We start from the raw sequence: 12,214 nt of genomic DNA, 5'->3' as shown, positions 1-12,214 counted from the left end.
CTGACTACATTACATATTTTTAAAAACTTGACCCTGATACGTAGGAGTAACTATGGAAAGGGTTTAGGCAAACAACCAGGAGCAAACTGATAGATCTGTTAAAAATCACTCAACGGTGTAAGAATGAATTGAAAGGAGTAAAGAAAAGGTCCAAGATGACTAAGTTAGGAAGCTACTGCAGTTGTCCAAGTAAAAAATAATGGTGGCTTGGATCAGCTGGAGCAGTGGATACAAAAGAAGCAGAGAGTTTTAAGACATTAGATCAGGCGTCTCCAAACTGTGGCCCTTGCATGCGGCTCCCTGAGGCCATTTATCCCTCCCCGCCGCCGTATTTCAGGAAGGGGCACCTCTTTCATTGGTGGTCAGTGAGAGGAGCACAGTATTTGGTGGCCCTCCAATGGTCTGAGGGACAGTGAACTGGCCCCCTGTGTAAAAAGTTTGGGGACACCTGCATTAGATTCAAAAGCAGTAGGGCTTAGTTACTGAGCACACACAACTCCCCGGTTTCTGGCCTGGGCAACTAGGTGGACAGAAGTATGATTTACTGAGATGGGCCTCACTAGGGAAGCCGAGGTGTGATGGGTGGGGAAAGCATATCATTAAGCTCAAGTAAAAGGTCAAAGAGGTAGCTGGTTATGCGACCAGGTCCTTAGAAGAGTCTGTTCAAATATGGGCAGCTCCACCAAGATAGTATTTAAAAGCATAGACATGGTGTGAGTCCTAAAGAAAAAGCAAGGAATGAACAAGAAATTTTATCAATCCCAAGCCCTGAGGAAACAGTAACTTGCAGAGATGAGAGAGAAGAACCTACATTTTGAAGAACAGGAAAAAGCAGTGGGTCAGAAAAGTAGGAGAAAGCCAGGCAAGTGCAGTGCTACGGAAGTGAAAAGGAATATATTTCAACTACAAAATGGTCATCGGTGACAAAGAACACTGAATTAAGGATAATAATGATGCTTAAGTTTCCAGGCCCACTCGCAGAAGCTCATTTCACATATAGGTGGATTACAGCATTCTACTGTCCTACCATAAAGCAGTGCAGTACACTGGTTAACACCTAGGCTCCAGACCCATAATGCCCAGGTTTCAATCCCAGCTCCACTATACTAGCTTTGTAGCTGTAGGTATAAATTACTTCACTTCTCTATGCCTCAGTTTCCTCATCCATAAAAGGAAGCTAAAAAGAATGCCTACCTCAAAGGATTTTTTTTTTTTTTTTTGAGACGGAGTTTCACTCTTGTTACCCAGGCTGGAGTGCAATGGCGCGATCTCGGCTCACCGCAACCTCCGCCTCCTGGGTTCAGGCAATTCTCCTGCCTCAGCCTCCTGAGTAGCTGGGATTACAGGCACGTGCCACCATGCCCAGCTAATTTTTTGTATTTTTAGTAGAGATGGGGTTTCACCATGTTGACCAGGATGGTCTCGATCTCTCGACCTCGTGATCCACCCGCCTCAGCCTCCCAAAGTGCTGGGATTACAGGCTTGAGCCACCGCGCCCGGCTAAAGGATTTTTATAATGAAGTTTTATAAATGAGTGTATGCGTTTGTGACTTCAAGCAGCTAGCACAAATTAGTTGCTCGTGAGGTAAATGACAGCTACTATTACTTACAATATGGTTTCCATAGGAAAAAGCTTTCTGAACTCTAACAATGGAAGTTTGTCTGAAATAACCTTTCATTAACTTCAGATTTTTCTTACTCCTTACAAATTGGGATCTACAAGGCCTTTTCCCAAAAACCTTGAGGAAAACTCTAGATTTGGAATGTATCAAACAAATATCCATCATATAGAAACTGACCGATTTTAAAAGAGCTAATCATTACTTGGGTTTTTCAGAAGAGTACTTATCATACTCTATACAACATACTAAAAAAAAAAAAAGTAGGCATTAGGAATTCTAAAAACTGGTGCCAAAAATTCTTTCAAGTTAGAAAGGCAAAAAACAAATGTACAACTATTTAAATACAAAATATTTCCATTCTATTACTTTCTGGTGTACATTCAAATACAAACATATCAATTATCACTGTAAAACAGCCTGGCTCTTGCTGCTATGACCAAGATATAAGTATCAAGCACAGAACAGGGCAGTGGATCTGCAGGTTCCTGATGACCTTCTTATTTCCCAAGCCAAGCAAAGGTATTTACAACAACCAAAACTGCACCCCAAAAAGTATTTCCAAATGCATGGTGTTGAGCAAAGGACATGTTCACTTGGTTCCTAAAATTAACTGAAAAAAGCACAAAAATGAAGATTTATATGGCCAGTCCTTATCCATGCACTATGTATCTAGCAAGTACTCTGAGAAATATTCAAAAATATCTCTATATGTCCTATTTAAGGTAAAATGCTGGAGTTTCCCACTGTTTTTCAACTTTTAATACAGTAAAATTACCTAATAACTAACAGAGCTGTTGTATTAAAAAATGTACTGTTTCAAACTCATGAAAAACTGTTTATCATGTACCTTCCAGTCAACTTATGAAAATGATGTATTTCAAGACCAAGAAAGCATAAAGTAGGATGTCGGATCCATGTTGGCAACAACTGAATGTCATTACCATCTGTCAGCTTCTGAATAGGTTACAGGAAACAAGGTGACAGACAGGCTAATTCTTTATGGATAAGTATCCCTACATCATCACAACTAGTACTCATTTGCACCTTCAGAAGAAACTGCCACAAATGGGAACAAAAACATTCAACTGATACATGAATTATGAAAAAAGCTTTTTAAAATATTACAAAAATATAAATAAGCTTCTGAAGTGTAGAATATTTAGACTTACAGGCATATTTCAGATTTGGTATTTTTGATATAACTGAAATCAAAGAGGAATATTTGCACAATTTGAGGAATAAAATGAGATATAATTCATAAGTGTGTGCAACTCTGTACAGATGGCCTGATCCCAACACAAGATGTTAACAAAGCAGGGTTGGCAGGGGGTGGGTAAAACTGAATTTTCTATGCTATAATTTAGCTGATTCCCACCCCACCCCACCCCATTTTTTTTAAAAAGCAGGAGAGGACATGGGGGCGGGTAACATTTAAGATTCAATAACTTCTAGTAAACAAAATAAATCTCCTTTAGATTATGTGTGCCAAATGAATCTACTTAATATTTTCAAATGTGTTTGGGAAGTCATTCCATGTTACTCTGATAAATAACATTTGGAAAATACAAGTAGATTTTAGTTTCTTGCCTCAGAAGTATCCTACTAAAAGAAGTAACTAGGTGGTATTTCAGTTTCATTTACCTCATAAAACATTCTTCATTTAAAGGATAAAAAATGCGGCACAAATACCTATCATGCTATTCAATGACGAGAAAGTAATTTTAATTTGTAAATTATCCTAGTCAATGCAAAAAGCTACTTGAAAAAGGACAGTCAAATTACCATCAAAAATAAATAATGGGTGGAAGTGCCAAACGTCTTTCATAAAACTCCTTAAAATGGCTTACTTGTATGTAATACAAAATAATGGCTATTTCTAAAAGGTTTCAGCATTTAATTACTTAGCTCCAAATTGGTACATCATATTATTTTTGCTAACTCCCAGATCTTTCAAACAAAGGGCCTGAAATTTTCTAAGAAAGCTTATATCCCTATTCTTGAAGCAAATTTTTCTCATTCTTTCACAATCATCCCAATGGACAATCTAAGACAAAGACCAGCTACTCTTCACACTTATTTCCTCAATCATGAACGTAGAACTTTCATCAAAACGAAGAATATAACCTGGAACACAGTAATGTATAAAGTTAAGAAAAAAAAGTTCACTTCTGTCGTGAAAAATAATGAAGAAATATAATGAGATCATAAAGCCACGAAGCTTCCTGTTGGTAGCTGAGGATGAAGTCATTAGCAACCCAGGATTCCCTGGTCCATGTAATCAGAAGCTGCACCTACCAGATTCTGTATTGTTCGGGAGAGGTGGCTTTAAAACAACCCGCTTACCAAACCTCCAAACAAGACCACGCCTTCCAGTTATCATTCAAATGGGACCGTTTCACGGTGTGGCACTACTACACATTTCCCGAGAGCTTAAATATCAAGCAGGAGTCAACATTTTAGATTCCCTTGGTCATGCTGCAGGAAAGATGAACTCTTGAACCCCGCGCTACCTAATGCACCCGGGCTTTAGAGGCCGAGATGGAGAAACATGCTTTGGTTCTCCAACCTTTATGGCCTTCACTACCCCAACCCAACCTCCACCCAACCCCCACCCCATTTCTTCCCAACTCTCCGTCACCCCGAGGAACAGAAGGCAAAGAGAGATTCCTTACTTCCTGCTGTTGTTAAAAGGGGAGGAAATCCAAGAACAACTTTGAACGCGTGGAAGAGAAATCGCCTAAATCTTGGCCACCAGAGCAAACATATGTCACCCGGTCCTGGTGCCGCGTTCGCGCCCTGCCGAGCCCCCTCTCCCGCCCCGCTCCCCGGGGATTCTCCCGTAGCCCAGCGCTCCTGGGTCCCTCAGTGTCTCTGGGATTCGGCTCCGCGACTCTTCCTCTCCCGCCTCCTCAACCCTCACACGCCGCGGTCCCCAACACCGCATTGTCGACCACCCAGGTTCTAATACAATGGATCGCCACTGCCCCAAACTCTCCGGCGTCCCCTTCGGACCCCCGACGCCAGTCCTGGGTCTCCCTGATCCCGAGTTCAGCCACGAGCCCAAACTTCACCATGTGAGAGCCCAGGACCTGAGAGGTGACGGAGCCCCACGACTCCCGCCCAGCTCTCCCTTCACCCGCCGTCCCCAGGCACGAATCGTGCACCGGGCGCCCCCACCCACCCAAGACCACCCCGTAGGAGTCATCAGTCGCCTCCCCCGAGCTGCGCGAGGGCAAACCGAGGGCTCCCCGCCCGGCCCAGACCCCTGGGCGGCGCTGCACCGGAGCAAAGGCCCCAAACGCATCCCCGGCCTTTCCTGGTCCACTGCGACCCCGCCGCCCACCCTCCCTACCTGGCCTTGAGGCTGGGGCTGCTGCCGCTGCTGCAGCTGCTGCTGGCGGCGGTGGATCGGGGTTCGTAGGCCCAGGCTGGGGCAGGGGGCTGCGCGGCGGCGCTGGCGGGCGCGGGGGCGGGGGCGGCGGGGGGCGCGGGCGGCGGCGGCGGCGGCGGCTCGGTGAAGCCCGAGGTCGAGTAGTTCCTGTCCATCGTGGGGGTGGCGTAGGGAGGGCGGGTAGCAGCGGGGGCTCCTCCAGAGCTCGGTGTGAGGGGGGCGGGCAGGGACAGGGGGCGGGGGAGGAAGAGGAGGCGGCGGCGGCGGAGGGAGCTGCCCCCTCACATGGCCCCAGCGGGCAGGCGGGAGAAGGGCGCGTTGGCTAATCTGGGCCACAGAGACCCGGGCCGCGGCCGGCAACGAGGCACGAGCTGGGCGTCAGGGAAGCGGAGGCACCCGCGGCCGGGACTCGCGGCGACGGCGGCGGCGGCGGCGGCCGCGGCGCCCCATGTTGGTGGATTTCCCAGGATGCACCTCCCGTCCCCCCTCCGCCCCGCGGCCTCGCCCCGCCTCCCCTCAGAGCCCCGCGCTTGCCGCTCGCGGGGAGGGCCGGCGGACTGCCGTGAGGCCTCAGCAGCCGCCGGACGCTTCGCTAGGTACTGCCGGGGCCGACGAGGCGCGGGGCCCCCTTGGCCCGGCCGACTCTAGGGACCCCGAGGGGCGCCTGTCGGCCGGAGCCCGCGAACCGCTGACTTCCCGCCCTCCGCAGCCCCGAAGGGAGCTGTCCGCACTTGCCGCGCCCCGCGTGGGAAGAGACCGCGCCTGGCGCTTGCCCCGCGCGGGGGAGGGGAAGTGAAGCGGAACCCAGCGTAGGGCGCTGCGCTGGGGGAGCCTGTTCAGCGCGTTGCTTGGAGTTCGCTATTTGACCCTTCGGTTTATTTTGAGGCACTCCAATACTCAGTTCCCTGATCACGATTTCTTTTTCTGCGTCCCAATCCAGAAGCAGCTGAGCGGACTCTTTCGCAGTTCCGCTTACTCCCTTCCTCCCCAAAGCTTGCTGGGCTAGCGGACCCTTTTCCTGCTGTTAGGGGAGATTTATATTCAAAGAGATTCAAGTTCATACGTATTATTTTACAGTCCTCGCTGAAAGAGCCTTTCCCAGGGGCTCTTATTAACTGTCCCCACCCCCACCTTGGGGATTTTTCTCACTCTGGATTTCAGAATCTTCTATCCCAAGATAGACAACCGCCTCATCATTGATTAATCCAACTGCCATCTGGATGACTTTAATTACAATAAATTTAAACTCACTATGAACTCTTATGTTGAAGGTTTTTGTTTTGAGACTTAGGACTTCAGCAGGACTCTCTCCCAGACATTTCCTATCTGATCTCCAAGCTGTTTGGTGTGCGGTAATTTCATGACTATTTGCGGTTCTTCTGTTGCATAGCAGAGTTGTGTTTCTTGTAATAACTCAAAGAGTGAAACTAGGGAATTGTACAAATCATCGTTTGGCCCTTAAGCCATAAGTTTAAAGGTTAAAATAACAGTAAAGTTGCTATTTAATGATCACCTTCTTTTAAAAATCAATATTGGTTTAACACCTATTAGGGGCTTAGCACAGAAATCTATCCCTCAAGATAAGCCTAACATAAAGGTTTAAGCAAATCAGACAGGCGTAGTAAAAGACCTAATAAACTTGATACACTATCTCTGATGACCATTGAAAAAGTTTAAACTTTGGTAATACGTGGTGTTGGATCTGCTGTTCCTTCCGAGATTAATTTTGTTCTGGGAGATCTGTTTTCCTCTTGGCGCCTACATCCTTTTGTTCCTATTCATTTCTTTTTGCAAGTCTTTCTGCACCTGTGATGCTTGGAGCCTGGTCCCCGGGTGGGGAGGCAAGGAAGTGAGTAGTCGCTATTTACAAATGAATTCAAACGTGTAGGCACAGGCAATCTTGCCAATTTTATGTTAATTACGAAATCCATTTACTGAGGATATCTTTGAAAAGTGGTTTTTCTTGGAGAAGGAATTTGCCAACTAATCTGAGATCCTGCAGAGAAGTAATATAAATCTTCATTACATTTAGTTTTCTTCCTGCAAACTGGAAATGTGGAATCTAAATTAAAAAGTTTTCACAGCTAGCTATTATAAGTACCTTTGTGAGTGCTAAAGTTTGGTGTCTATGAAAAGTATAGGAAATGGAGTGGCATGCTGTAAATGTTTTTATAGCACTTAGTTTGAGATACCCACAACTGGCACTCAGAGTGAATTATGCAAGCAATACCAAACAAGTGGCAATAAAACCTTTATAGCCCCTCACACCATTATGTAGTTTGTTTATGTCACATAAATCAGAGATATTAAGGGAAAATTCTAGTGAGTATTTTTAGTAATATTACTCTGTCACCATATGTTCCTTTGCCATTTAAATGAAATTTCCTTAGTTCAACCTAAATCAGTACAATTGTATTTATCTCCAAATGTTATAGGTCTACAAATAGCATCATTACATTGTTTATTAATACTATTTTTAATTGACAAATCATAATTGCATACATTTATAGGGTATAATGTGATGCTTTGATATATGTAAATAAATCTTTTTAAAAATTTGTACAATTGATGATACTATCTGAAGAATGTCTTCTTCCCTACTGAAAATATACTTCTGGGCTGGGCTCGGTGGCTCACACCTGTAATCCCAGCACTTTGGGAGGCCGAGGCAGGTGGATCACAAGGTCAAGAGATCGAGACCATCCTGGTCAATATGGTGAAACTCTGTCTCTTCTAAAAATACAAAACATTAGCTGGGCATGGTGGCGCGTGCCTATAATCCCAGCTACTCAGGAGGCTGAGGCAGGAGAATTGCCTGAACCAGGAGGCGGAGGTTGCAGTGAGCCGAGATTGCGCCACTGCACTCCAGCCTGGGTAACAAGAGCAAAACTCCGTCTCAAAAAAAAAAAAAGAAAATATACCTCGAACTCTGTAAACGTTTCAGGGTCTCTCAAATGATCCTCTACCAAGCTGCTTCAAGTCTGATCTAGGTAGTGTCAAACTTAAGAATGAGCATTGTTGGTCTCATTTTGTTTTGTTTTGAGACAGAGCCTCACTCTGTCGCCCAGGCTTGAGTGCATTGGTGTGATCTTAGCTCACTGCAACCTCCGCCTCCCGAGTTCAAGCAATTCTCCTGCCTCAGTTACAGGTGTGAGCCACTGAACCAGACCTTGGTCTCACTTTAAATAAAAATGTCCATTTTCGGCCAGGTGCTGTGGCTCATGCCTGTAATCCTAGCATTTTGGTGGATCACCTGAGGTCAGGAGTTCAAGACCAGCCTGGCCATCATGGTGAAACCCCATCTTAAAAATATATATATATATATATATATATATGTCTATTTTCTTCTTTTCCTGTGGAACTGCTACTCATCCTTCAAGATCCAAATAAAATATCACATCTACCATGACATTATCCCAACTACCTTCAGCAAAATCAATTGCTTCCTTTTCAATTGCCCTCTGGTGCTTTATTCCAATTCTATTATATTTAACACTGTCCTATTGCATTACAATTAGTTATGTGTCTGTCTCTTTCCCTCATAAATCATGGGTTCCATAAAGACAGGGGTTGTATTAAATTTACCTTTGTATTTGCAGCATTTAGTGTTATTCTTGGCACTATATTGGGCTCTAAATACATATTTATTGAATGAATAAATACACATGCTACTTTAAAAATGCCCATTCAGAAGTTCCTGAGCTCAGGAGTTTGAGACTAGCCTGACCAACATGGTGAAACCCCATCTCTACTAAAAATACAAAAAATTTAGCTGGGTGTGGTGGCATGTGCCGTATTCCCACCTACTCAGGAGGCTGAGGCAGGAAAATCGCTTGAACCTGAACCCAAGAGGCAGAAGTTGCAGTGAGCCATTGCACTCTGCACTCCAGCCTGTGCGACAAGATCAAAACTTTGTCTCAAAAAAAAAAAAAAAGGAAATCAATAAGTATTTCAACTGGTAGGAAGATTGGAGTTCTATTGAGTACATAGTTCATTACCTTCCTTTTGTAATTGAGGAAACTGAGGCCTGGCATTTAGTGACTTGCTTTAAGGTGATGGAGGGAATCAGTTGGGGGAAAGCCAGGAAACCCTGTCTCCACTGCTTGTTGAGAAATGCAATTTGGAGTTGCCTAACTAGAAATGTAGTCAGTCAGTCCACACATTCCTATGTTACAAATAGACCAACCATCCAGTAGAAAGATCCAAGAAGGTCAAGTTTGCAGTTTCACTGAGAATACAAGGAGTATGTGTGTGAGAAGTGAGTTGAACAGGGGAAGATGGTATGGTTTTGAATTTTTCCCTTCTCTTCTGGCATTGAGGGAAACTATAAGCTCTATCTGCCAGGACAGCCCTGGTTTCCATCTCTTAGGTCAACATCAGAAACAAAGTAAAAATTAGCCAGGCATGGTGGCGCACCTGTAGTCCTAGCTACAGGTTAGGCTGAGGCGGGAGGGAGGATCACTTGGACCCAAGATTTCAAGGTTATGATAAGGAATGATCATGCCACTATGCTCCAGCTTGGGCAACAGAGTGAGACTCTGTCTCTAAAGAAAAATTTAAAAATTTGAAAGGAAACAAAGTCCCACTATCATTTTCTCTGCCTCTGAGGCTTGACCCTATCAATCATCTTTGACTCTTCTCTTTGTTGTCTGCCATACCCCTCCAGGGAGACAACAATGGAATCAGGAAAGCTGCTGTTTAACCCTGCTTCTCTGGAAGCGGCAGCCTCACTAGGGGGTGTCCCTGAAAGAGCTTCAGAAAACATACTTGATCATCAATTTTGTATGGAGAAGTAGTTTTCTGAGCTATGTATACGGAGGGACTTTGGGGTCCCTAAGCAAGGTTGAATGATTAGAAACCCGGAGGTCTGGGAAAGGAGTACTATTTAAGTATGAGCTGGAAAGACAGGGCTGTGGCCTTATGAAGTCTTTCACTGAGAGGATATTTTATCTTCCTGAATAGATTACAGGAGATTTAAATCTATTCTGTAAATGGAGTGATTCTCATAAGAATAACCAATGCAAATTGACCTGTGCTAAGGGCTTTATATGGAATTGTCACAATCCTCATAAGATCCTTAAGATGTAGGTATTGATTATTGTTAATCTTGTTTTACAGGAAATTGAAGCTTAGTGAAATTAAGTAACTTTCCCAACGTTGTACAAGCTATTATAAGACAATGATGTAGGCAGGGCCTGGTGGATCACGCTTGTAGTCCCTCCCTTTGGGAGACGCAGGCAGGTGGATTGATTGAGCCCATGAGTTTGAGACCAGCCAAGGCAAAATCCTGTCTCTACAAAAATCCTGTCTCTACAAAAACTAGACAAAAATAGCCGGGTGTGGTGTGGTGGCACCTGCGTGTAGTATCAGCTGCTTGGGAGGCTGTGGCAGAAGGATTACCTGAGCCGAGAAGGCAGAGGGTACAGTGAACTGTGATCTTGCCATTGCACTCCAGCCTCAACAAGAGTGACATGCTCTCAAAAAAAAAAACAAAGACAGTGATCAGTGATGTGGGTGGAGCTTCAAATCAGCTGTTTTACTCCAAACCAAGTAAGCTTGGTTAAGGAGCCAAATTTTTTCCTCTAAAGAGTTACTACATTTTACTTTGTAATCAAGTATTTTGCGGATACTTGGTTACTGTGTAAATTCCTGAGGCCAGCGCAGCCTCACTTTGGGAGGTCGAGGCGGGCAGATCACCTGAGGTCAGGAGTTCGAGACCAGCCTGGCCAACATGGTGAAACCCCATCTCTACTAAAAATACAAAAATTAGCCAGGCATGGTGGCGGGCACCTGTAATCCCAGCTACTCAGGAGGCTGGAACAGGAGAATTGCTTGAACCCAGGAGGCAGAGGTTGCAGTGAGCCATGACTGCACCATTGCACTCAAGCCTGGGCAGTAAGAGTGAGCCTCTGCCTCAAAAAAAAAAAAAAAAAAAAAAAAAAAAAAAATCCTAAAGCATTGTTCTTTCGCCTCTGGTTTTAGTATATGTATTAGTGAAACACAAGCGTTCACTGACCCCCCTCGCAGGATGGGTGTGCAACAGGGGTGTGGCTTGCCTATCTGGTTGTCACCACTGCTCAAACCCCTGATGGGAGGGAGAGCATGCAGACAGGCCGGTACAGGAGTCCAAGTGGGTGTGTGTTACTGTGTGCCCTTTTAGCCTTGCCATCTGCAGACAGCTTGAGTGTTAGCCAGCTCAATGGACCCTCTGCCTTTCTGCAAGAGCAAAGAGCCAGTGTGACAACTTTCTGTATTCTGAGCTCTTGTCCAGCATCCCAGAAGAATCAGGTCACACACAGGCTTAAAGGATGAATGCAGGGTTTTTATTGAGTGTTGGAGGTGGCTGTCAATAGAATGGATGGGAAGCTGGAAGGGAGGATGGAGTGGGAAGATGATCTTCCTCTAGAGTTTGGCTGTCCAGCGACTGAACTCCTTTCCAACTGCTCTCAGCCGAGCTCTTGGCGTTTAGATGTTCTTCCTCTTCTCTGTTTCTCTGCTGTGCTGTGCCATCGTTCATCTGCATGTCTCCTCGTCTCCTCATCTGCTTGTCTGCTCCTCTGCTTCTGGAGCCTGAGGTTCCAAGTTTATGTGGATAAAAGTTAGGGGGTAACAATAGGCAATGTTTTGGGGGTGAAAACAGGAATGCCTGTCTCTGTTAAGGGCCATGAGTCTCTAGGCTTGAGGGTGGGACCTTTGCCAGGGAACCACCCTCTTCTATCCAGTATTTCTCTGTCTCCCTGTCTCCTGTTCATATAATTAGTTTCCTGTGGCTGCTGCAGCAAGTGATCCCAAACTAGCTAACAATAGAAAATCATTGTGTCACAGTTTTGAAGCATGTAAGTCTGAAATCAAGGATTGGCAGGGCCATGCTCCCTCTAGAGGCTCTGCTATACACGTACAGAGGACCAACTGTAGTGATTTTTCGAACTTCATCATTCCTTCTGCAATCATTAGTCATCATTCTTCAAGAAGGATTGTTCCTTATCCCTGTTAAAAGAAAAGCCTTAGACAAAATTAAATTTAATAGAGTTTAACTGAGCAAAAATGACTCCGATTGGGCAGCCCTTGGACCAGGATAGGTTCAGAGAGGCTCTAGCATACCCGTGTCGTGGAAGATTTACAGACAGAAAAAGGAAGGTGATATACAGAAAATGGAAGTGAGTATTGATATCATTTGGCTCTGTGTCCCCATGCAAATCTC

At 45.0% G+C, this 12,214-nt stretch overlaps 1 protein-coding gene across 1 annotated transcript in view; it reads right to left on the bottom strand.

The window, feature by feature from the left end:
• The window catches only part of QSER1 (glutamine and serine rich 1), a 90,073-nt gene extending 84,589 nt beyond the window's left edge, over positions 1-5,484 (bottom strand). Inside the window, exon 1 of the mRNA XM_074401286.1 lies at positions 4,975-5,484. Coding sequence (XP_074257387.1) covers positions 4,975-5,168 — 194 coding nt within the window. The 5' untranslated portion in view covers positions 5,169-5,484. The remainder of the gene's footprint in view (positions 1-4,974) is intronic.
• Between the last annotated feature and the right edge of the window lie 6,730 nt (positions 5,485-12,214).

This window comes from Saimiri boliviensis, chromosome 6, assembly GCF_048565385.1.
Source record: "Saimiri boliviensis isolate mSaiBol1 chromosome 6, mSaiBol1.pri, whole genome shotgun sequence".
Lineage (NCBI taxonomy): Eukaryota > Metazoa > Chordata > Mammalia > Primates > Cebidae > Saimiri > Saimiri boliviensis.
This window is presented reverse-complemented; position numbering and strand designations above follow the sequence as displayed.